The sequence below is a fragment of the Microtus oregoni genome, unplaced genomic scaffold (assembly GCF_018167655.1).
Source record: "Microtus oregoni isolate MIOR12 unplaced genomic scaffold, Mior012 000091F_ref0000469, whole genome shotgun sequence".
Taxonomy (NCBI): domain Eukaryota; kingdom Metazoa; phylum Chordata; class Mammalia; order Rodentia; family Cricetidae; genus Microtus; species Microtus oregoni.
This window is the reverse complement of record NW_024544600.1, coordinates 3,100,078-3,125,539: the sequence shown is the minus strand read 5'-3', so window position 1 is coordinate 3,125,539 and position 25,462 is coordinate 3,100,078. Positions and strand designations below refer to the sequence as shown.

The 25,462-nt window shown below is 48.8% G+C and overlaps 2 protein-coding genes across 3 annotated transcripts; one reads left to right on the top strand and one right to left on the bottom strand.

Moving 5' to 3' along the window:
• Positions 1-1,108: 1,108 nt before the first annotated feature.
• Rab5c (RAB5C, member RAS oncogene family) lies at positions 1,109-22,980 on the top strand. Of its 2 annotated transcripts, XM_041644095.1 has the most exons (7): positions 1,135-1,238; positions 16,853-17,011; positions 18,352-18,607; positions 19,798-19,949; positions 20,214-20,336; positions 21,487-21,580; positions 21,969-22,980. In XM_041644095.1, the coding sequence occupies exons 3-7, from the start codon at positions 18,442-18,444 to the stop codon at positions 22,082-22,084; spliced, it is 651 nt and encodes a 216-aa protein (XP_041500029.1). In that variant the 5' UTR covers positions 1,135-1,238; positions 16,853-17,011; positions 18,352-18,441; the 3' UTR covers positions 22,085-22,980. The 2 variants fall into 2 exon arrangements, with proteins under 2 accessions (XP_041500028.1, XP_041500029.1); XM_041644094.1 differs by lacking the exon at positions 16,853-17,011 and having other exon boundaries at positions 1,109-1,238.
• Positions 22,981-23,552: 572 nt separating this feature from the next.
• Hspb9 (heat shock protein family B (small) member 9) lies at positions 23,553-25,086 on the bottom strand. The gene is made up of 2 exons (XM_041644088.1): positions 25,018-25,086; positions 23,553-24,294 (listed from the first exon to the last, which is right to left on the bottom strand). The coding sequence occupies exon 2, from the start codon at positions 24,063-24,065 to the stop codon at positions 23,568-23,570; it is 498 nt and encodes a 165-aa protein (XP_041500022.1). The 5' UTR covers positions 24,066-24,294; positions 25,018-25,086; the 3' UTR covers positions 23,553-23,567.
• Positions 25,087-25,462: the final 376 nt, after the last annotated feature.

Here is a 25,462-nt window from a genome sequence, read left to right as displayed (position 1 = left end):
GAGAGTTAATTCAGATCTGGGGTGGAGGCTGCCCTGGTGTGTTTGGGATCTGAGTCAAATAAAGCTTAGTCTGTCTGGGTGCCACACACACCGTCAACCTCCGCACTCCAGAAGTAGAAGCAGGAGGATCTCTGGGAGTTAAGGACAGCCCAATCTACATAGCAAGTTCCAGGCCAATCAGGGCCTATGTGAAAGTAAGGAAGGGAGCTAGGGAGACCAAGACCATGGCGGGCAGCAGAACTTCTCCTTTTCATCCCACCTAGGCTCTACAAGAGGCCGCCCTTTTTTAAAGTTACATTCCTTCACTTATTTGAGGGGAGGGGAGGTGGGTTCTTACACGCCATGACACACATGTGCATATCAAGAACAACTTGTGGGAGTCTGTTATCTCTTTACACTACGTGGGTCCTAGGGATGGAAGTCTGTCAGGCTCGGCGGCGAGCTCCTTTACCCGGCAAGCCATTTCGTTGACCCCAGGGAGCCATTTCTACAGAGCTGCACCTTTTTCCCCAACCCCCCTCTTTCTTTTCTCTCCCTTTCCTCCCTCCCTCTTTCTTTCCTTTTTTTTTTTTTACCCAGGGTCTTACTATGTAACAGCCCTATCTGTTACTCACACAGATCTGCCAGCCTCTCTACCTTCCGAGTGAGCCACCACGCTGGGCTCCATCGCCTTTCATATAATAGCATGTTCTCAGCAATCAGCCTCCTGGACCTGTCTTGGCCGCAAAGTGTGGACAGGGGCTTCTTTAAGAGAGAATACCGTCTACGCGGCCTCATGAGCATCATATTTCTCCTTTCTCAATTCTGCAAGCACAGTCCTCTCGGCCCTCTGGCAAAGTTCTACCACACGCCTTCCCTCGCGGCACCTGGAACTGGCAGTGACGCGATAAGCAGGCCTGGACCAGCTCCGCCCCACCAGCAGCGGGATCCACCCTATACCCAAGTGCCAGGCAGCCCCCGGCTCCTCCCTTTGCTGAGAACTACAAGTCCCGCCATCCCTCGCGCGCACTCGCCCTCCTTTCCCGCGTTGATTGCGGGTAGGATCAGAGTGCCTCCCATTGGTCTGTTCTTTCTGTCAGTCACTTGAGACTATAGAGAGGCGGGGCAGAGCTGGAGATCCGGATCCGGAGCGGCTGAAAGGCGGAAGTGGAGGCCGGAGCCTGGGACACCGCCGGGAGGGAGAGGAGCGGAGTCTGTAGGAGCCCCGGCCCAAGTAACGCTGCCGCTCCGGAGCCGCGGTGAGTGTGCCTGTCCCAGGGCCAGTCTCTCGCCTGCGTGGAAGCCTCCCTGGGGTACCCTTTCCTCCTGCTCAACCTTAGCTTAGGGGGACACTGACCCCTCCCCCGACCCGTAGCCCCCTCTCAGGGGCTCCATAGGGCGTCGGGCCAAAGGGGGAGCGCCTCTTTCCTTCGCTTACCTGCCCCTCGGGAGCCTTCAGGAGTCCTTTAAGGCTCTCCTGTGGCCTGTCCAGTCCAGTTGTGGGAGAGAGGGACCCTAAGTTCCGCTCCCCACCCCCTTGCTTTCAGAATCAAAGAGTCTTTGCCAGGTGTGAAGGAACCTGTCTCCCTTCCCTTTTACAGGTGACGGGGAGTGCTGTCTCTCCTGGTTTTCCTTTCCTGTGTCTCCCCCCCCCAAAAAAAAATTCACCCCCCCCTCAAAAAACCCAGTTGCCCCCTGCAGCCCTGAAGGAATTCTTATCTAGATGTCCTTTAGGGTATGCGGGGATGGTGGGTGCCTGGATGAGATTGTTCCACACTCACAGAAGTGTGTTTGCGCCCTTACGGTTCCTTACTTCCTCTCGAATCTACCAGGACTCAGCAGAGTTTGAATTCTGGGTCACTGACAGGGAGTCGGCAGCCCTCTCCTTGTGCCGCTCGTCAGACCCCCAGCCCTGGCTGTCTTCTCAGTGTGTGTCCGTCTTCCTGCCTCTGAAGAATTTAGCTGAGCTTTGCTGAATCCTAGCGACAGATCAGGGAGGCTCTGCCCATTCATTATCTTCTCTCTCCCCTCCTCCTTCCCCCTGCTCCAGGCTCAGCCCTGTCCTTCCAGAGCCTCCGAGTGGTTTCCTTAGAGGGAGGAGAGTAAGACCAAATAGGAGCTGTGTGGCATTGAGGGACCTTCTCTTCTCCGTCCCCAGTCACACAACGCTCTCCACCTGAGCAACAGGTCCAGGCCTCACCAGCGTCTCTTCTTGGCTTGACTTTACCACAGAGCAGTTCATCCAGATCACAGTGGCAGCTCTAGCTTTTGTAGCGAAAGGAATTGCTGTCCGTGTCACAAAGTGCCAGTTCCCCCAACTGAGTTGATGCAAGATCCTTGTGTTTTCCTTGGGACTGAAGTGTGTGAAATGGCTGCTGTTTCTGACCAAGTTGGAAAGTTCTTTTGTTAAGTGGCCAAAGTACAGGCCAGAGACTACCTTTCTGAGGAGTAGCCCGAGTCCGAGGTCACAGCTGACCCTTGCTGTCTGCTGTGAAGGAAGAGTGGGAAAGCCGTTCAGTTCTTGGGCATTCCTGACCACCTTAAGACACTACTTATCACACGAGAGCTGAAAATTTTGCTTTGAGCTTTTTCTGACCTACTTCTGGACAGTTGCTGGTGTCCAATTAGTACAACATTTTAAGCTAATTCTGTGGTGTATTTATTTTACTACTTCTTGAACAATAAAGAAACCCCTTCCTTATTAGAGTCAACGGCTAAATGAGACACTCTCTTTCTGTGTGGGCTCATTGGTGAATCCCTTACCCAGCCAGCCTCTGGTCTGTTCAGCATGAGCTTCTCAGGGAGAACCAGTGAACCCTGACTGCTCCCAGCGATTGATTTCTGCTAGACTTACCTGCTCAGGGGTGGATTGGGATTCCTGGGGCCCTGGCTGAGGCAGGCGAGCCTTCTCATGGGCATTTCTGGCTTTTGTCTGGACATCCACTCCCAGCTCTGACTCTGAGCCTTGCTTTTGAGGAGAAAATCTTAGAGAGACAGGAGGCAGTAGAGTTTTGTGTGGTTCCGCAACCGCTTTTGGCTTTCAGACTTTGGAGAGGCCCAGCTGAAGCCTGTCACTGCCCTGCTGGGAGAGGAGGGCCTCCTCTCAAAATTTCTTTGCCTCACCTCTCGCTCCTCACACATAGCTGGCCTTTCTGTCTGTTCACTCTAGGAGGAGTGTAAGTGTGTATCTTATTTATAAGATATAAAGCCCCAGAGTTCTTCCCATAGCCTACTCCTCACAATGTCCTGGAGAGAGGTATTTGTGTCCCCACCTTACTGACAGTTCTTCCCCTGGGGCCAAACAGTTAGAAGCGGTCAGAGCCAGGGTTTGGAGCTTGGGTTCGATTGTACCCTTATCTTTTCTAAAAGAGGCTCTCCTTCAAGCTTAGAGTCTTGTTAAATGAATGGACTTGCAGAACTGGTGAACAGGGGCTTGAATCGAGGCTCTTGGCCTCCTCACCATGGCCTTCCGTTTTGACTTCCCTCTCTTTCCCAACATTCCACCCTCTTTTACTCCCCTTCTGCTGAGGAGGCTGTGACAGTAAAGAGCCTCAAGCCTGTGACGGTAAAGAGCCCCAAGCCTGTACTCTTCAGAGCCCAAGAGTTTGCTAATGTCTATGTGTCATTAATTTCTCCAGAACTTAACTCAAAATGACTAGAAAATGAAAGTGAAAGTGACAACTGAAGGGTCCCGCCGGGCAGGATTGAAGGGTTGTGCCTTCTGAGTCCCCTTTGATACTGCCTGCTGATGTTGACACAGGGTTGCAACGTCTAGTCTTGAACGGCCTGGAACTGCTTTGGAAGACCAAGCTAGTCTTGAACTCACAGAGATCCACTTGTCTCTGCCTCCCAAGTGCTAGGATTAAAGATGTCCACCACTATGCCCAGCTTCAAACTCATAAATTCAAACTGACCTTCACCAAGCAAGGATTCCTTTAAGGAACCTACATGCACTCATTTGTTTTCTGTGTATGTGCACACACATGCCACTGTGCACAGAAAGACTTGAGGGAACCAATTCTCTACTTCTACCCTATGGGTCCTGGGATCAAACTCAAGTCTTCGGACTTGGTGGCAACCACCTCTACTTGCTGAGTCATCTCACCAGCCCAGAAAGAGCCTTCTTAATGGGCTGAGGATATAGCTCAGTGGGTGAGCGCTTGCTTAGCATGCATGAGACCCATCTCTGCACTGCATAAACCAGGCTTGTAGGCACATTTGTGATTCCAACTCTTGGGAGATGGAGGCCAGAGGATCGGAGTTCAAAGTCATCCTGGGCTACATAGGAAGTTGGAGGCCAGCCTGGGTTACAGATTGCTCAGCAGTCAGAAGGGCAGTGTAGGTAGAAGACAGTAGAGGCTCAGACTCAGGGACTTGAGTTTCCGTCCTCAGTCCCTTGCTTGCCAGTTGGGTGACTTGGGCTCTCTGAACCTGTTTCTTCCATAAATGGGAATACCAGATCTCTTGCAGAGTTAGGAAAAAGGTAAAGTTCAGTGCCAAGGACAGAACAGATCCTTACAAAGTGGCCTCTGGTGGGCAGGTGGGGTTTTGAAGGCTTATTACAATTCATCTCTAAGTCTTACTCAGTTTTAGTGTCAAATATCTGTTGTTATGCCTGGTATTTGGATGATGTCACATGCTCCCTCATCTCATAGTTACTGAGCAGAATTGATGTGGGTTATAGTTCTTTTTACAGTAAGAGTGTTGGGCATGGCAGCTCATGGCTTTAATCCCAGCACCTGGGCCGGGCGGTGGTGGCACATGCCTTTAATCCCAGCACTCGGGAGGCAGAGGCAGGCGGATCTCTGTGAGTTCGAGACCAGCCTGGTCTACAAGAGCTAGTTCCAGGACAGGCTCCAAAACCACAGAGAAACCCTGTCTCGAAAAACAAACAAAAAAAAAAACCAAAAAAAAAATAATCCCAGCACCTGGGAGGCAGAGGCAGGAAGATCTCTATGAATTCAGGGCAACCTGGGCCATAATAAGACCCTGACTCAAAAAAGAAAAACAGACAAAACAAACAGAAGAAACTGCTAAGACAGTCACCATGATTATACCATTCAGAGTCACTGCATTTACTTAGTTTTGAGGCAGGGTCTTTCTACTTGACTCTGACTGTCCTGGAACTTAGCACATAGACCATAATGGCCTCAAATTCGAAGAGCTCTGCCTGCCTCTGCCTTGAATGTTGGGACTAAAGGTGTGTACATCACCACGCCTGCTATTGTACCTTTAAAAAAAAATTGAGCCCAGTGCTTCTTTCCTGGGAGGTGAGCACAGTGTTACTGATCTATCATGGTGGAGTTGGGCTGCTTCGTTAGAGCCATTTGCTGTGGACAGAGCTTATAGACTAGGATGTCCCAAAATGTAGGTTATAAAGCTTTCAGTACTGTGACAAAGCCCAGTGGAATCCTGTCAGTTTGGGAGACTAAGGCGGTAGGATCTTGAGTTCAAGGCCTGCCTGGTTTATGTAGTGTGTTGGAGACTAGCCTAAACAATTTAGTGAGAGCCTGTCTGATATAAAACACAAGCTGAGGCTCTGCAGCTCAATTGTAGACCACTTGCCTAGCAGGCATGAGGCTCTTCATCTGTCTATCACTTGGGAGGCTGAAAAGGAGAGTCATGAATTTGAGTCCAGCCTGGGCTGTGTAGCAAGATCCTATCTCAAACAAACCAAAAAAAAAAAAGAACCTTGAAATAATCTTTAAGGGCATTCTTTGTATTGAGCATGGCATATAAAAAGGTTTGATTGCTTTTCAAAGTACTGCATCTCCTAATACACAGAGGCAGTGATACTAGTTAAAGGTCAACTTATTTTTCTGTTTGTCTTTTGAGACAGGATTTCTCTGTGTAGCCCTGGCTGTCCTATAATTCACTCTGTAGACCAGGCTGGCCTTGAACTTAGATCCATCTGTCCTTGCCTCCAAGTGCTGGGATTAAAGTGTGCCATCACTCCTGGCTAAAAGCTCAACTTACTGAGCTTTGCTGACATGTTCCAGGCACTCTTCTGAACTCTGAGCATATTCTGTTTCATCCTCAGACCACTGGAGGGAGGCGCATGTTGCAGTGAGGAACCATGCTCTGAGTGGCAGCGCAAGAGTTTGTGCTCATTCCTCATTATGGATAATATCCTTCTTATACAGGATAGCCTCTTCTCTCGAGGCTACGTGTATACTGTTCCCTTTGCCTAAAATACTCATGTCCACCTCACCTGCCTGGAAGCTGCTTTCCTTGTTTTCTTTTGAGACTTGAATTGCAAGTCTCTTTCTTTGTGAGGAGGTACCAGTTCCTCTCTCCATCAGAGCTGGCTTCCTGCTCTTTCTAACTCAGATGAATGAGCACTGCAGACCACAGATCATGTCCAGCATAGTAGGCCCCTCGCTACAGCTGCTAACGGAAAGCACAGACATGGAACTCTGCCCTGAAGTGCCTGCCTGCCTGCTTCCTTAACACTCCCCTACCCAGGTAAAGCTGGACAAACCTAGCTCATTTCCAAGCTTGAGCCCTATCTTCATCTGCTCATACACAGATAGCAGAGCAAACAGGTAAGCAGAATAGCTGGTACCAGACAGATAGTGCAGATCAGGTAGGGTACAAACCAATTTCCAGAGGGCAGAGCTCTTCAAATCTCCGTTTCCTGTGAAGGCTTTAGTAGAAGATGGGCGTAGCTCTGGCTAGCTACACAGCTGCTTCTGCAAAGTGAGTAAATCTGGTAGCAGGACAGACTATTCTACACTTTCTGCAGTTGTTGTGCAGGCAGCACTTAGCAAGGGATCAGTGGAGTTGAATTTTGGTCTGGTCAGTAGGGGCTGTTTTGCATGTCTGCACAATGTGATATTGGGCTTAAGCACTAGCAGTTCTGGCGTATAGCTCAGTAGGTGAGTACTTACCTTGCATTTTTGAGGCTTTGGTTCTATGCCCTGTCACCAAAAAACAAACAAACAAACAAACAAAAGCAGTAGTGAGGGCAGCCCTGCAATCAAAATCCTAAGGGCATGGCCTTTAAACTCCCTGCTCCAGCCTGCTATGTTGGGCTGTGCTTTCTCCCACTTAGCTCCTCCTATCCCTGTTCCCAGTCAATGAACGAACTCATCTTCAAAACTGTGAGTCTATAATAATAGCAGGCCTCAAACCTCATCTTATTTCAGGATGAGCTCCTGCCTCCTCCCCTTTTTCCCCCATTAGTGAATTTTTCAGAGTAGTCTTAGAAAAATTAGGAGAATAGTACATTTTCCTCACAAGACTTAGACCCTGTTCCCCTGTTTCCCTGTTTATAGCATGTTACATTACTGCTAATACAGAATGTCCATGCTCCATGCACCTGACTGTCCTGTTTCTGTAGCAGGCCTGGCTGCATTTGGATGTTGCATCTCCGTAGACTTCTCTAGGTAGTTTCAGGATCGCACTTGTCTTCAGTGACCTTGATGGTTTTGAAGTCATTGGCCAGATATTTTATGGGTTGCTGGACATTTTTCTCCTGAGTAAACTGGGGTTAGGAGTGGTCGGGGTTTAGGGAGACGATTCCAATATAAAGTGCCGTTTGTGTCCCGTTGTATCAAGGTACACATAATCAGAGTGGTTCATCATCAGTGTCAGCCTGACACAGGCTGAGGGCTCTTCATTATAAAGTTGTCCCCTGCTTTATTTGTTCTCTCTGGAAGAATGTCATTATGTCTAGTCAACACTGAAGAGTGGCAGGTCAAGTCCCCCTCTTGGAGGGTGAAGTAGCTATATGAATTATTAAATCCCCTGATGCAAGAGACCTGCTTATTCTCATTTATTCAATTATTCATCTGTTGGTATTGGCTCACAGAAACTTAATTTTATACTTTGGTTTGTAATCTACATTGCTTCCTCACATTGTTTCGTCTTTGACCACAGGCTGCTCTTTCAGCTCCCTTTGACCTACCCCTGTCATTGTGAGGGTTTCTGATTTTGTTTTTCGAGCATTTCCTTACTTTTTGGCACAAGATGCTGTTTGTGTATTTCCTGCCCGGGCCTGTTTAGCAAATATTTTCTGTCTAGCACCCTGATCTGGAGTTACAGGATGAGTGCAGGCTGCCCCTTCTGGTGGTAGTCTGTGCAGTCCCACAGCTGGATAAGGCAGCAAAGTAGCGTATGGTGAGAATCCACTCCAGTCCCAGCACTCGGTCCTAGCAGCAAGTTGCTGCCCTCTGTTCACCCGTTCACAGTCCCCATCTGCCTGATGCTGCACCTGAGCTAAGCAGTGGTCACACTGGGTATTTACTCTGGAGTTTGTGGCGAGGTGCTGGGTGTAATCATTCTCTTTGAGCACTGAGTTCTCCAACCAAACCTTCCTGGACTCTGGACTGAAAGTCCATATGAAATCCCAGGTGGTCTAGTTACACCTCTTTTGCTGCCTTTCCTAAACAGACCTCTCCTTTGGAAAGGCTTGTGTTGTAGCCTTTGTGGCTCTAGGCAGGCTCAAGGCAGATAAGCCCTTGGAGATGTGATCCTGAATCATTGACGAGCTTAAATCCTTTGCTGCAATTATCCTCTGAAAATCTGTAACTTGAGCCTTCCACCAGCCCTTTGCCTCTATTCATACGTCTGAGTGTGTCCCCTTCAGGTGGCTCTGTCAGAAGCATCCCAGGCTTGAGGAGGCTATAGGTGGCCTCCTCACCCTGGCTGCTCTCTCCTAGTCATCATATTGCTCTCTGAGCTGCTCGGACTCTGTGGTCATGAGTGATGCCAATTTGCAAACCTCTAGCGTTTGCAGCCTCATTTTTAAAAGGAACTCAACTTTGGTTTTGTTGTCAGCTGCCCTATTCTTACCCCTTCCCCTGCAGCTGAATCAATTCTTCCCTTTCCTGAGAGGCTTTGAAATGGACGTAAGGGAATGAGGCCTTCGAGATGCTTCATGTTCTAGGACCTTCCATATTTTTAGTTTATTTTTTTTATTTAACTTATTGAAGCAGAGTCAGGATTTGTTAAAAGTATCTTAATATAAACTTTAAACATGAAGGTTAAAAGCAATGCTCAGGAAAGACAAAAACAACAACAAAAAACTCAGAGCATGGATATGGGCTTCTCCAAAGAGAGTCATCCTTTTTTGTTGTTGCTTTTAAAGGGGTTGTGATTGGTTTTGGTGGGGGAGATTTATTGGATCATGATGGTTCCTTCAGCCAATGGCCTGGTACCCTCTCCAGATAATTCAAAGTTGGGACTGTTACAGTACATCATAAGTCTTCTAGGAAAGCAGCCCTTGTCACAGGAAACTACTGAAAGACTGCCTCTTTCAAATGAGGGACATTAGAGGATAAGGGCCATAGTGTCTGGGCACGGGTTGAGGATCCACTTGCTACACGGGAGGTTTCATGGGGTAAACCCTGCCCCACTTGCATTGTTGAGTGTTTCTAGGGGCTCATTCTCTTATGCATCATCTTTCCAGTAGCCCTGGATGTAGGTGCCAGTCTCTCCCTTTTATAGGCTCCGGGATGCATTCAGGGCACAGCACAAGGCTAGCCTAAGTGATGGTCACAGGACATGATATTTGTCTGGCTTAATCCTACTGTGCATAGGCCTGAGAAGTTCGGTCAGAAGTCTCAACTGGTCTAGAGTGCTCTTGGGGTGGGATCCAAGTCGTCTGGAAAATGGCTGTGGGCGTGAGCTCTCAGCTGTCCCCATCTATTTGCCAAACTTAACCAGGCTGACCTGTATCACATGTTCACTTGACCATATTTATGACCCCTTATGGTGTGCCAGTCTTGAGCTTAAACACAGGAAAACTACAGTCCAGCCTTTGGGAGTTTTGTAACATGGTCCCTTTCATCTGCGACAGTGCCTGAGAGTCCTCTTACCTTCCCATTCTCAGCACTCAAGCTACCAAGTTCTCTACCCTCTGCAGTAAGTTGTCTTTGTAGACTGTGGGAGCAGAAGTGTGGTTAATTTATTGAAATTTGTCTGATGGAACCCCTTCTTCTTCAGCTGACACCACTATTATGGGTTTTGTTTTGTTTTTTTTTTGTTTTTTTTTTGTTTTTTTGTTTTTTTGAGACGGTTTCTCTGTGGCTTTGGAGCCTGTCCTGGAACTAGCTCTTGTAGACCAGGCTGGTCTTGAACTCACAGAGATCCACCTGCCTCTGCCTCCCGAGTGCTGGGATTAAAGGCGTGCGCCACCATCGCCCGGCTCACTATTATGTTTTGTTCAGTAAAAACTAAGAAAGAAGAGTTTGTCTGAAATAGTGTTTTCTGGCTTCCAAGAGCCATTGCCCCTTAGATCTCATAGTGAGAACTTTGACCTTGTTCTTGTTAGCTGGGCAGCTTCTGACCACAGTGTGCCTGTGTTGTCTGGGCAGGAAACATTTGGCTTACTACTGTCTGATTCCCTCCTGCCTTCCCGTAGATACCACCTCTGCTGGCTGCATGGGAAGTATGGGCGGTGAAACAAAGAGGGCAGTGATGGTAGCTGGTTTCCTTCTGTCGGGTGTTTGTAAAGACAGGAAGGGTTTGGGAAGCTCACTTGGTGTGAGTGAGTGCCGGAGAGAACAGGTGCTGCTGATGACCCTGACTTTAGCAGAGTGCTGAGTGCTGAGAATGAGTCCTGCTGGGTCTGTGGGCAGCAGAAGTGGCAGCTGTTCTGGCTCACACTCCTGGCCCCTGTAGAGCTTCTCCTGAGACAGAGAGGGAAACAAGCCCAGCATTGATGAGATCCCAGTTAGTAACATCTTAAGTAAGTTATAACCGCACCAGCTAAACAGACATAGGAAACCAGCATAGTGGTGTACACCTATGATCTCAGTTTTTGGGAGGTTGAGGCAGGTGGATCCTAAACTCCAGGCTGGTGAAACTGTCTCCACAAAGTGAAAAGCACAAAAACAAACAAAAACTCCAAAACCGAGAGATTTACATACAGCAAGAGCAGTGGGAGAGTTGTGGGCCAATGGGAATCTCCCATCCTTCCCACCTGCTGTCAAGAAAGCCTGTGCTCCGTGCTGGATTGGCTCATCCACCGATGCGGGCTGAGGCATGCGGGCTGGCTGCCTTTTTAACATCCTGCCGCTTAGCACAAGCAGTAGAAGGGGAGCAAGCCTTTGTTCAGCTGTAACCTCAACTCCTGGTCCCTCTGCTGAGCATGTGTGTGGGTTTGTGCTGCAGAAAGGGCCACATTTCTAGTTGAACTTTGGCTTGAGTCTGAGGATCTGCCACAGTGACTGCTGCTTTGGGGTCAGGCCCCAGTTCTCTCAGGAATGTTGAATCACTAGGCAGGATGAACCTTGCCAGGTATAGCTCTAGGCAGCCCCCTGTTTTTTGTCACAGGGCTAGTGACTGAGACTCTTCTAGTTGCCCATCAGTCATGGAATCCTTGGACATTACTACGTTATGCCTTTTCCTCCTTGTGCATGCAGGAAGGAGAGGGAATGTCGCTGGACGTTTCCATCTTTGCCTGGAATTTAGTGCTGACTGCTTCCTCTGGCCTGGGGGATCTCACCTGTGATGGGGAGCTGAGAAAGCAGATTGGTGGGCAGGGAGTTCTTTTCTTCTTTCTTTCCTATATTTTAATCATATGTATTTGTGTCTATGTCTGTGTGTACAGTATGCACATGGGGAGGTTGTTAGACAAATAGACACTTAGACACATTAGACACTTCTACCTTGTGGGTCCTGGGGGACTTGAATTCAGGTTGTCAGGCTTGATTTCAAGAACCTTTACCCACTAAGCCATCTTTCCAGTTCTTAGAGAATTTCATATTTTTTCTAGGATAGGACCCTAGAAGCTAAGAGGTGGCAACAGTCTGACTTGTCTTGGCATCTGTCCTCAGTTCTACCCAGCACCTGAGGGAAAGGGATTAGGGAGCTCACCATGCTCTTTTCTGGCTAACTCCAGGCAAAAATGTTCAGTTTGGTTATCTAATGATGTTTCCAGAGTTAAACTCTCTGCTGGAGTTGCCAGAGTTGGGACCCTGGGCTGCACTCTTAGGAATTCCATGAGGTGTCACTGTGGTCTTTTCCAGAATGAGTAATTCATTGAGACTAATGCCAGATAAGAGATTTGGGTGGCCTGCGCAGGTAGGGGTTCTGTTTGTCCCAGTGGCAGAGAACCCAGCTGACTGAGCATACTTCTAGGCCATTCCCATGGTTCCAAGTTATCTATGTATCTGTATAACGGAAGCTACCCTTCATTTCCTGCATCTCCTTCAGCTGCTTAATGGCTTCCATGAAAGTCCTTCCCAGAACTCCGCCTGGACCGTAGGGCGATTTTCTGCAGATGAGCCCTGACCCTGAGTACAGCAGTGCCAGAGTCCTACCACCTTATTCGGTTCTCCTCCCCAGACCCCAAACTTTGTTCCCTCTGCAGATAGCCTGGCCTGGTGGGATTACAGAGCATCACTGCTGTAACCTCTTTCTCCTCAGCAGAAACATGCTGGCTGCTGCTTTCAGGAATAGCTAAATAGTTTCACAGTTCTCTGACCCATAGCTAAGTCTAGATAGTAAACACAGCTTTAACATACATTGAACAGTTATCTTTATATGAATGCTCATCCTGTGCCTTAACATTTGGGTGTTCTCTTGATCATTTTCCAATTTAGGCAATGTCTTTTTTATTGTATTTGTGTTCTGAATCTTTTCATACTAGAGAAAAGCTAAAAATGGTTTATATATAGAAGAGGTAATTGGTTTCGTATATATTTTGTTTTATTTTTTTATTTTTTGGCTTCACTGTGTAGCTCTGGAACTGACTGTATACATGAGGCTGGGCTCAACTCCACAGAAATCTGCTTTCCAAGTGCTAGAATTAAAGGTGTATGCTACCACTCCCAATTCACTAATTCACTTCTATCCTTTGTTTTTTATCGTTTTATGAAAAAGATCATAAGTATTTTGTCTGTTAACTTGTAACTTTCATATACAAAGTAGTTTGTGTACTTAGTTAAGTTTACAAATCTAAGGTATACAGCCTAGCTAAAATTTTTAACTCATTTTCAAAAGTGTTTCCCTGCTAAAAGCCATTATTCTACTGACGCATACTTAGGGCTGTTGAGATGACTCCGCAGGTAAAAGCACTTTTACCACGCCTGCTGGCCTAAGTTCAGTCCCCAGAGTCCACATGGTGGAGGGAGAGAATTGACTCCTCAGAGTTGTTCTCTGACCTCCACATAAGTATAAATCACACATTGAAAATTGACTCCTTGTTATCCTTAGTAGATTGATGTTAGTAACCTTGGATTTTCTTTCATCTCTTAGCCTTACAAATTACGAGTCATGGGTTTGTCAAACCATCACCTTGCTGTGCATCTCTGAGCAGGTCACCTCACCTTACCTCATCTTCCTTCTCTGTAATTGACATAGTTAGGATTAGGTCTATGTGGCCCTTTAAGCTCTAACAACCAAGGACTCAGAGTTAAGTAAGTAGCTAGCCTGTAGTTTAATAAGATGCCACTTGGAACCTTCTGTTCCTCTTAATTCTGTATTGTACATCCTATGTTTATTTAACCTTTGCAGCAACCCAATACAATTAGCATTAAATAATACCATTTGTAGATAAGGAGCTAAAGCTGGTGACCACACTTGTATGACTTGGCCAAGGTCACAGAACTAACCAGCTGACTAAAGCTGGAGCCAGTGCCCCCCTCTGAGCCTGAACCTATCATGATGAGGTCTGGTGAAGGGACAGGGGGCTCCAGGCAGCTGCTGTTTCCTTGTTCTTCTTTCTGGCAGTCCTCATGAGAGTTGTCTTGGGCTCCCGTGTGCTTTAGCAGTGGTTTCCCTGCAAGAGTGACCTGTGTTCTTGAGACGATGCGTCAGTCATCACCTCAGCTCCCTGAGGCCTCTGAAGCGATCCTTGGCTCCATTTGGCTTCCTTTTAATATCTGCCCCCTTAGCCTTTGAGCCCAATTACCTCTCCTGCTCAGGCCAGTGCATCCTTCTCTTAAACTAACAAGTTTCAGGGGTGCTGTGCCCTCTCCAGCTCAACTCTTTTTTTCACAGAGTAAAAGATAGCGGAAGTATCTGGCTAGACCACCTCCTTGGAGCTCTGGGCCTGGCCACTTGGTTCCCAGCCCTAAACCTACTCCCTCTGCCAGCAGCTAACCTTAAGTAACTGCATCTCCACCCACCTTCTGGCCTCCAGTCTGGTTTCTCTAATCTGCTCCCAATCCAGGCTGTGTTCACTTGCGGCTAGAGGAAGTCTCTAAAGCAAACAGGAAGCACCAGAGACACCCACCAGCTGGAATCACTAGACCTTTGTGAAGCCGGCAAGAACAGCAGTGTGAAACCAGTGCATGCGTGATCATGTCTCACGGGGACAACATCGCCACAGCACTTGGTGTCTTGAAGGCTTCAGCTTAGTAGAGCAAGGTCCCCACCCCACCTCGATGGTCTGTCTGTGGGCAGTATGGACCTTCCCTTATCAGCTGTAACTCTTGTGTTTAGTCAGCTACTTCTCTTTGTTTATTTGAGACAGGGTCTCACTGTGTAGCCCTGGCTGGCCTCTGACCTCACAGAGCTCCCCACCTCTACCTCCCAGTGCTGGGATGAAAGGCGAGCTCCTTTATACCCAACTGGGGAGCTTATTTTAAAGCCTTGAGTTCTGTACTCTGCTTTTAGAGATTCTAATGTAATTGATCTAATGTGGGTTCTGATGAGAAAAGTGGCCACAGACCTGAGGCACCCAGAGTCCATACAGGCAGGCCAACACAGGGAAGAGCAGTGTTCAACTCTTGCTGTTTCTTGTCCTTTCTTGGCCTGTGCACAGAGGTCGAGTGTTCAGGGGCCTGGTTCCCTCTGCCCTTTTGTGTGCACTACAAGAAAAGACATACTAAACAGAGTGCCCCCAAGTCCTTGGACATGTTCGCCTTTCCCGTGGAAGGCGTGAAGTTGGGGGTGGGGCCCATTCTAGGTGGTCTTTCTTCTTTTTTTGTTTGTTTTGTTTTTGTTTTTTGTTGTTGTTTTGAGATAGGGTTTCTCCGTAGCTTTGGAGCCTGTCCTAGAACTTACTCTATATATCAGGCTGGTCTCAACCTCAAACTCACAAAGATCCACTTGACTCTGCTTCCCAAGAGCTGGGATTAAAGACGTGCACCACCACGAGGATTCTTTTTTTTGTTTGTTTGTTTGGTTTTTTTGAGACAGGGTTTCTCTGTGGTTTTGGAGCCTATCCTGGAACTAGCTCTTGTAGACCAGGCTGGTCTTGAACTCACAGAGATCCCCCTGCCTCTGCCTCCCCAGTGCTGGGATTAAAGGCGTGCGCCACCACCGCCCGGCTCACCACGAGGATTCTTATTTAGAAGGTTGGGAAGTGGATCTTCAGAGTCCTTTGCTGTGGGCCTGAAGCTATACCATTGCTAAACACTCAAGGGGAAAGATTGTTGACTCATCCTGTCTCCTATAGGCAACTTTTTGGTGACTGGCTCTTGAGCAGGATTTGATTGACTCCAAGACATCACTTGATCTAAAATACAGAATATCTTTGCAACTAGTTCAGGAGAAAAGATTCCTTACACACATACACATACACACATATCACACACACACACAGAGGCAGGACAGCTCAGTCCATGAATTCATTCACTATTACCACCTGCCAGGATCTGTCTTCTGGTTTTCCAGTCCTGGGAGAAGAGGAGCTTCTTGGGAAGCTGAGTATGACCTACCTGTCTCAGACATGCTCTTATCTCTGTATTACTTCATGACAAAAATTGTCTTGCTTAGTCCTTTATTGGCTGAAAAAGTCAGACACTTCTGCTCATATGATTCCTTCTTGGGGCCAGGAAAACCACGAGGCAACAGACCATAAAAAGTGCTATAAGCACCTGCTCAGGTGTCTCTGGAGGCAGGACCAGTGATCAGGAAGAACATGTCAGCAGCCAGTTTAGGCCAGCTTGGTAGAACTTGTTTCAGTGACTAGGGAAGCCAGGGTCAGCTCACCAGTGTCTGTGGAGAAGGCGATGCACTCTCAGTACTAGCCTTAACCCTGATGTGCCCTGCCACTGAGAGTCCTGCTTTGACCTAGCTCAGGTGGCTAAGTGAGAGAGGAGACAGTCACGCTCGTGGCACCACAATCTGGTGTCTGCTTATTTGCTTCATTCTAGCTGCTCTATCCCTGGTTCTGCTTCAGTGGCACCTGCAGAGAGCTGGCTGGCTCTGTTCTGACCCGGGATGAGCTCTCCGGGCCAGCCACACAGATGGCTTCTACACACAGACATGGTTGAGAATTGCCAGATGAGATTTGGGTTTCTCCCTTTCTGGCTTTATATATACATACACATACATACACACGCACATATATTTTCTGTCTGGGCAGGTTTGCAAAGCTGTGGGTTTGGTAGGCACAAGACTTGGCTACCTGTTTTTCTCACCTAGATGAGGGCTGCTGCCCATTCTGATTACTGTCTCCTCCACAACTGCTTTGTTTTTTTGTTGTTGTTGTTTTCTTTTTTGCATCAAGGTCTTGATTGTCTGTTCCCCTTACCCCCCTCCCCATTCTTCTCTTATACTCCGGCTGAATAGTTTGCCCCGTGTGTCATGTGCACACAGGGTAATCACTGACTTGTAATTCCATTGTGGTTTCCCTCTGGCTGAAGCTTTGCCTTGTATGGGGTGGCCCCTCGCACACTTGGGTGTACTCAAGGACTACAGGATCAGGGTCACTTTTGCTAGAACTAGACCTTGCAGAGCCCACAAAACTACTGCAGCTACCCAAAACCAAACACCAAGGGTGGGTGTGGCCCCCATTGTTCTTCCCCAGCAGGGAGAATAGCCTTCTAACAAATGAGCTTCTGTGAAGGAACCTAAATTGTATGCTGGGTGTCCCTGAGCAGGGTGCTTATTGCTGTCAAGTTATGTCTGTAAAAATGGAAGGTTGTGTTAAAGCTCACAAAAGCTAATAGTGCAATCTCTCCATGGATGCTAGCTGTCTTTCAGAATCATTTCCTGGGGTCAGCACTCCGAATTCCTAGAACACACATGAGCATTGTGAGGAAGTCCTGACGAAACTGCACAGGCCTTGTCCTCCTTGTTCAGGGTGAATGAGAAAGCAGCTTACCTATGGCGTCTTTAAATGACATTTCTGGTTAGTAATCAACTTGAAGACTGCCCCCTCCTACTTCCTTCCTTGTACGTTTGGGGAAGAGGTGGCCCCCATTTCAAAGCTTTTTTCCTTTAGTGCTGCCCAGAAAGGAAATCCTTGTTCCTGGTTAGTGAATCATTCTTCCTGAAGCTCACTTTTTAAATGAGTTGCTGGGAGATTCTGGATGTGGAGAAGGATTTGAGCTGAACAAAGCGGGCCCTTTGCTGTCAGCTTCCCACAGGCGCTGTTCATCTCACCCCTGTCCCTAGACTGCACTGTCTTGCTAGGGCAGGGCGGCATTCTCTGTGTGTTCTGCTGTCTTTTGCTCTGGTGTCTTTTATAGGCTTCTCATACTTCTGTGTAGCTCCAAGCTTCCCAAAAGCTTGAGCCTCTCTGGAGCTGAGTGGTAAAATCAGGGCTGGAGCGCCAGCTGCGAGGGGCGCAGGTCTCAGTGTCTCATGTTTGCTTCCACCCCTGCCCCCCCTAATGCTTTCTTTGTGTTACCCCTGCCTCTGCCAGCAGAGAATGGAAGCGAGGTCTCTATTTAAAAGGGAGGGTTGGCAGCGGAGACTGGGAGCAGAGCTCTGGCTTCAGAGCATGTTTGTTTTTCTGTGTGGTTTGTTTTTTAATGTGTGTGAGACTTCTGGTCCATCCAAAATGAGAAGACTGGGGAAAGAGGCCTAAGACAAGTGAGAGAACATTATTTTGGTTCTGGTACAGAATCCAGCCTCAGACCAAGAAAGTCACTTCTATGTGGTACAAGCCTAGTTATTTTGATAACAACTCACTGAGGCCGGGCCTTGGTCTCTGTGTGCCCATAAGCGTCTTATCTGAGGAACTCGCTGCCAGGACTCGCTGTGCCTTCACCCACCTCCCCACACACTCTGCTTCTACCCAGAGAAGGCTATGGTCGTAGCACAAGACTACAAGCTTATTGTTTGTTGACCTAAATCCTAGTGTCTTTCTGGCCCCTTTTTGGGGTGTTGGAGGTGGAGCCCAAAGAGTCTGTTGACTCATGCTGGCATCTATTCATTCCTCTCCTGGATTTTGTTAAGTGAATGTATGTATTTGAGAGAGGGAAATCCAAGTGTTTGCTCAGGATCCATGAGCCTAAAGTTGGGAAGCCACTTGACTCTGTACCTCTCTGCCAATTGTAGACCCAGGGGCTATATAATTCAGTTTAGTGAAGACTTCAGCTCAGCCTTTGTGGGGAGAGCTGGGAGTTAAGGGGCAAGATTGATCATTTCGGTCATCAGGAAGGACAAGGGGGAATACTTGTGGTTTAGGGAGGGCACCTTTGACAGTCTTGTTCTAACCCCCTCCTCCTTGTTTCTCCCCTGCAGTTGAAGGCCTCCCTCCCCTTAAGTGCCTCTTTGCATAGCACCGGCCCCACCCCCACACTCATTGGTACTGCTACCTAGCATCATCGGGCCATGGCTGGTCGGGGAGGTGCAGCACGACCCAATGGACCAGCTGCTGGCAACAAGATCTGTCAGTTTAAGTTGGTCCTCTTAGGGGAGTCTGCAGTGGGCAAATCCAGCCTTGTTCTCCGCTTTGTCAAGGGACAATTCCACGAGTATCAGGAGAGCACAATTGGAGGTGAGTGAATACTAGGGAGTTGGGGGATTGGGGACCCTTGAGGAGAAAGAAAGCTGTCTGTGCAGAGACCAAATCTGTCTGGCCTGGGAGCACTTTTTCCTCAGTGGGCCCTGGAGTTGAATCCAGCAGTCAATTTCATGCTTCATTCCAAAAAGCATGACTGCTAAGAATTAGCTAGAGATTGAAAATGACTTCCTGTTTTGGTCCAGCCTCTTTATTATTTGTGTGGATGTGACTACCCCATCCACTGACCTGGCTGGCATCAGGGGGACCTCTCAGAGGGTCCTTTTTGTTCTGCAGGGCAGTATGCATGTCCTGTCCTCTCCTGCTGATCTTTACCCTTTCTGGAGCTCAGAATATGTCACTGATTCCCCATTGGTCAGCATGTAGGAGGTAAATAAGGGTCTGGACTCAGCCTCTGGCATCTGTAGTCAGTGTGACTCTCGAGAGGTCAGGGCCACCCTGGACCCGAGTCATCCTCTGCTCTCTTGCTTGGTAGATGGTTTCCAGGCAGCTGGAGACAGAATGGGCCATGTCAGCAGTCTTCTCTCTGCCTCCTCAGCACTGTCAGGAGCTCTAGAGGGGGAAGTGAGGTGGCGCCCCAGGCTCCTCACAGGGCTGTCATAATCCTCTGCTGGGTCCAGGGTGTGGAGAACCCTACATGTCTGTCCCAGCTCCCGGATTCTCCTGCAAAGCATATTTCCTTCGGTGCCCTGTGTTCCCATCTCAAGTGGAATATGTATTCAAACCACAAGTTGGCCATTCAGGAACGATTTTGGGTCACAGTAAGGATGGGATGGTGGCTGGCTGGAGTGCCTGGAGGTGGCAGGGGTGGTTGGAAAGCCAGTCACCCAGCCACAGCCTGGCAGAGAGATTGCCTTCCTGGAACTGAAGGTCACAGTCACCCTTGAGCCGAAGTGGGTTTGTGAAGGGCAGCGGAAGGAAGGCCAGGGGGAATGGGGTTTCACCCTTTGGGGCTTGGCCTCAGGGTTCCCCAGGGTCTCTCTCATCTGACTCATGCTGTGCTTTGCAGGGTAGCTCTCAGACAGCTCCGTGCAGGCACTTCCCAGACAACACATAGGCCTCACCTGCCCTGTGTGGACAGGCTTCTACATGCCAGATCCACGATAGAGAGTAAGCCAGGTGGTTTCCAGTTCCTCTTTGCATAATGACCCACCTTTTTCTTACAGCGGCTTTCCTCACACAGACTGTCTGCTTAGACGATACAACGGTCAAGTTTGAGATCTGGGACACAGCTGGACAGGAGCGCTATCACAGCCTGGCCCCCATGTACTATCGGGGGGCCCAAGCAGCCATTGTGGTCTATGACATCACCAACACAGTAAAGATTTTTCTTCCTTTATTCCTTGCCCTTCATTTCTGTAAAGCCCCAAGAATTGGGATATAAAAGTCGCATTTATTACCTCTCACTTAGCCTTCTAGTCCCAACTGGGATATGGGCAGATCCTGTTTATCAGGACGCTCTCACGAGAATCTTAAGGGATGACTTATCAGTTGCCTTTGGCTGTGCCAGTTTTTGTTTGCTAGTGAGTGGCCCAGAGTAGAATGTCTCTGTCCCTTTGACACTCTGATCCTGTCTCCTCAGGATACATTTGCACGGGCTAAGAACTGGGTGAAGGAGTTACAGAGGCAGGCCAGCCCCAGCATCGTCATTGCACTCGCAGGAAACAAAGCAGACCTGGCCAGCAAGAGAGCCGTGGAGTTTCAGGTGAGATGGCAGAATTTGGGGAAGGGGGAGCTGGCTCTGTGAGGGGGCCTTCCCAGGCCCCTCGAGTCCTATAAGGGGGCAGCAGCTTTCTTCTGCTGCCCTGCATGACTCAAGCATGGGCCACAAAGGAGCTGTCTTTACGGTGCTCTTTTGTGGGTGGAGTGGGGAGGTGACGCTTCTGCACATTTGCCTTATAAACCAAATGGACTGAGACAGAAGTGCTTTTCTTTTTTTTAAGTTTATGTGCATTGTGTGCAGGTGTCAGATCTGGAATCACACACAGCTGTGAGCTGCCATGTGGGTGCTGGGATTTGAACCCAGGTCCTCTTTAAGAGCAGCCAGTTCTGCTGAACCATCTCTCCTGCCTCAGAAGTACTTTTTAAAGGCAATGCATTCATGTAGTAAAATTTAAATAGCCCAAGAAGATATAGAGAATGAGTTTAGTCTCTTTAATCCTAGAAAATCAGCATCTCTTATCCAGAATTCCCAGTTTTTTGTCTTACCAAAAATGTGTACATTTGTGAATCATTTTCTTTACACAGATGGACGGCAGTATGCCATATACCACATACACTGTTACAGTTGTCATCCCTCTGTGAGAGAGGGAAGGAGGGAAGTAGAGTACTCCTGTAGCCCGCAACCTAGGCTGTTGGCCTTGAACTGATTCTTACTCTTACATCCTGAGCCACCACACCCTGCTCTGCAGTTCTTCCTTTATCTAACTGAGGGCCTCCTAGGTTGTTTGTAACAGTTGAGAACTAGGAACAGTGCTGCAGGTAATGTCCATGTACTCATGTACTCATGCTTTTGTCCAGATATGCAAGTATAGTTGCAGGGTATCTTTCTAGAAGAATGTCTTGCCTACTAGTGATTCTGATGAGCAAGTAGGCAGAGTGGACCTGGGGAAGCTAAATAAGAATCTGCCAGTATTTGTGAACTGGGAGGTGTGTGTAGCGTGTGAGTGGGGGCTAGGTGATGTTGGTATTTTGGGAAAACAGAACAGAGGAGCCCTAAGCCTGAAACCCCTGCATTTGCCCAATCAGTCTCTGTTTTATAAGGACCAAGAGCAGGGAAGATTTTATGCTGGACCCTAGCCCCTACTGTCTGCCAGCATTCACCTCCTGCCCTCTTCCTCACTTTCCTGAATTAGGAAGCACAAGCCTATGCAGATGACAACAGTTTGCTGTTCATGGAGACATCAGCGAAAACTGCAATGAACGTGAATGAAATTTTCATGGCAATAGGTAAATTGCATCTCCCCTGTTCTCCCAAGCAGGCTTGTGCTGGTCTCTGGCAAGTCTGTGGGGTGCCTTCACTAACAGAATTCTCACCATTTTAAATTATCTGATAAAACTGTTGTCTAGCTGACTTCCAGATGCAGAACTTTCTAAAGCCTGGGCCAAAGTCTCCATGTTTATACTCCCTGCCCATGTCAAAGCCATCTATTGCCATTCCTTCCCCCATACGACTTTAGCTCATTTGCCTTAGGAGTTGTCCTGCCTGGGTTCAAATACTGGCAGTGCCACTTGTAACTGGTTTTGGCTCACAAGCCCTCCAGAATTCTGGTTGTCATTATTAGGGGAAAATATTGGGGTGACCCCACAGGTGTATTTCCCCTTCTCTCCCAAACAGCTAAGAAGCTTCCCAAGAACGAGCCCCAGAATGTAGCTGGTGCTCCAGGCCGGAACAGAGGTGTGGATCTGCAGGAGAGCAGCCCAGCGAGCCGGAGCCAGTGCTGCAGCAACTGAGCCCCCTTGCCTGCCACTGCCCCCACTCCTCCACCAGAATGACCCGACTGGAATCCACTCTAACCAATCGCACTTAACGACTCGGGCCACCACTGGGGGCAGGGGAGGGGTCCATCATGAATTCTCTGCATAACTTTGATCCTAGGCCGAAGGGAGTTTATTCCACCTGCACCTTTCTGTACAAATACTAATTCAATTTTAAGTCTTAAGTCACTTTTTTAATATATATGATCTTCTGCTCTTCCCAGTCCCCTTTCTGCTGCTCTCCCACTTGCCCTTTGCTGTTAGTAGCTACGCTCCTGAGCCCCTGGTCTGTCGGGACAGGGGTTGGAGCAGTTACCCTTTCTTTCCTTCTTGCTGGAGAGCAGACTCAGCAAGAGCACCCACATCTTACCTTGCTGGGAGTGGTCTTGGTCCCAGGACAGTGGATAGGCCCTGGGCTGGGGAAGGGACAGGCGGCGCTTCCCTCAGCTGGCTGTCGTCAGGCTGCAGCCCCTCCCCATCTGACTCCCAACTGGGAGAGAAACCGCAGCATTACTTAAGCATCATTTGTGACAGCCACACACCATGGCCCAGGACCCCTCCACCCTTGGTCACCCTGACCTCTGGCTCTGAGCCCTGTTCTGACCAAATCACGATGATGAGTATTTGGGGGGGGTGTCAAGGGGGGGAGTGGGAGGGGATGGAACCAACTTTTTCTGTATTTTGTATTGTATGTTTTCTTCAACATGTAACCAATCAGTATCTTGTCAATATAGTCAGCCGATCGATCGACCTCACACTTGTCTTCCTCGTCTTTCTCTGGAAGAGTTTGTCAGGCCATACATATCCTCTCTATTTTTCTTGAAGTTAATATAAACAAATCATCCAGTCTGATTAAATGGCTCTACCCTCTGCATGTGAGAGGATGCTGGTGGTCATGGTAACCAAAAGAAAGGCCCCTGCTGTTGGCAGCTCTGATAGTATAGGAGGATAGAACTGACCTGGGACTGACCCCTGGCTCCCCTCAGCTTACATTAAAGGATACACAACCTGTATTTGAATATTGTTGGTGTCTGTAGTGACCTCCTAGGGGTTTTGTTTTTTGGTAGGACTCTGAGACCCATCTTTTTGTCCTCTCCCTGAAGAGGACCACTGAGGATTGATCCTAAGAGCAGTGCTGCAGCCCGTCTGCACCTCTGTCCTCCTCAGCCCCAGTCGTCCGCCCCCGCCCCCCCCCCCCCCCCCCCCCAGTGCGAGGTTCAGCACTGTCTATCCTGGTTCAGGACCATCCCAGCCCTCTGCTGCTCCCTGCTGGGGCTGTTGCTATTGCCTAAGTCCACACTCACCTCCGGTTTATATCAGCAAAACCGGAAGCCTGGTTATTGGTGTGCTTACTGCCTAAGATGCCCTTGGCCACCTCCTCCCTGCAGCTCCAACCCTCCACCCCTAGGAAAAATGCTGAGGGACTCCAAGGTTGCTGCACACATCTCGGTTTAATGGGTCAGGATCGGTTGGAGTTCTTAGGTCCGTGGCTCCTGTGTCTTGGGGCCTGGCTTGTTGGGGCATCAGGCGGAGGTAGCGACCTGTTTTGTCCCAGGACCCACAGATGGCCAGAGGGTGTCAGGCTGCAGGTCATGGCCGCAGGATCTATGTTCCTTGGGAGTTGCATTTGCCGGTGCACTGTCTGCTTTATGCGGTAACCACCCCTGACTGGGTCATTTGACTCATGTTGCCGCTGACCGGTCACCGTCAGGTTCTGGCCGTCCACCCGCACCATCAGGTCTTCGGGAGCAAAACCGTGGGCATCCATCTTCATCTGGAAACTTGTATTGGCATGGCCGTTGCCCTGCACCACAGGCATATCATCTTTGAGCAGCCGCACGGGTAGTGTGACCCCTTGATTTTGTTCAGCCAAAGCCACGCTGGGACATCGGGACGCTACCCGGTTCTCCCCCGGTTCTTGCTGCCCGGTGGAGAAATGGTTCCCTACCCGCCGCATCCGAGAGAGCAACTGCTGAGAAGGGCACGAGGGCTCCCCCTCCCCCCATCCTCTGGGGGCCCGCCCACTCTTCGCATTCCAAGGGGCAAAAGCTAGCAGAGATCAAGTCAGCTTTGTCCATCGTCCTCGCGAGCAGCAGGTTATTAGTGATCTAGTCTCCCACTGATGCTGTTATCCGGGACCATGCTCCTCCCTGGGCGCTTCTCCATCTACAGCAGAGGGCAGGAGGCTGTGAAGGAATTGGTTCACCTGAATATGCGGGATTTTCAACTCCACCCCAGATTGAGCAACAAGGTTGAAGAGGTCTGCCCTGCCCTTCCCTGCCCCCTTAAGAATCAGGCCTGGGGCAAGGAAGGTTGTTTCCCCGGACCGAAAGAGGGACCTTCCGGGTCTTTGTGAAAGAACTGGACCCGGACCTTTCATAGTCCTGAACTAACAGATGGAGAAGAAAATGGCTAATCCTCTGGCTCACCACCACCACCACCACCGGGGAGGCAGGGAAAAGATGAGAATAGGCGGGGAGGAAGGGAATGATTAAGGAAATTTGTTCAGCTTTAAAGCTGGGCGAGCCATATTTGCCTGTTCATAGGACAAAAATGGGGACCGTTCCATGCCCGCCATATCTGCAGCTTGACCCGCGGCGGCACTAACTGTCTCTCTGGGTTTTTTTGTTTTGTTTTGTTTTGTTTTGAGACAAGGTTTCTCTGTAGCTTTGGAGCCTGTCCTGGAACTCCCTTTGTAGACCAGGCTGGCCTTGAACTCACAGAGATCCGCCTGCCTCTGCCTCCCGAGTGCTGGGATTAAAGGCGTGCCCCACCACTGCCCTGCCTTCTCTGGTTGTTTTAATTTGCCCATTTCAGTATTTCAGTCCGTCAGTTTCTCTCTCTCTCTCTCTCTCTCTCCTCTCACACATACAAACAATTCTCTAGGCTGGGATTGTTTCATTCTTTACCTCAGCAGCATGACTCACAACTACGCCTCTGTTCTTTTGAAAATAAACTGTTTCTCTTTAACAGCAACCTAAGTACAGAAAAAGCCGAATGTCAAAGATAGTTCATCTGTGTCAACACCACACAGCACAAAATGTAGAATTCTACATTTCATCGCTATTGGAGCTACAATTTTGAGTCACTGGGGTAGGCTTTGGCAGTGTGGGAGCCAACCCTGGCCCAGGCCTGTTCTTCCACCTATGGATTTCAGAAGGGCGGAGCCCACAAATCCTCCAGACTGCCAGTGTTCCGGGGTTCCTCTTGTTCCCAAGAGAACAGCAATTATAACTATCCCGGATAACTTTAAAAAAAAAAATTTAGAAAAAATTAGCAGTCAACCTAGGGTGCTCAATCGAGCAACATTTGGCTGTCTGTAACCAAGAAACAGGACCGAAGTCCGGAAGGCCA

Coding starts and splice junctions, on each gene's coding strand:
- Rab5c (XM_041644094.1), top strand. CDS start 18,442: ATGGCTGGTCGGGGAGGTGCAGCACGACCCAATGGACCAGCTGCTGGC. Junction 18,608..19,797: donor TCAGGAGAGCACAATTGGAG/GTGAGTGAATAC, acceptor TTTTTCTTACAG/CGGCTTTCCTCACACAGACT. Junction 19,950..20,213: donor TCTATGACATCACCAACACA/GTAAAGATTTTT, acceptor CTGTCTCCTCAG/GATACATTTGCACGGGCTAA.
- Hspb9 (XM_041644088.1), bottom strand. CDS start 24,065: ATGCGGCGGGTAGGGAACCATTTCTCCACCGGGCAGCAAGAACCGGGG.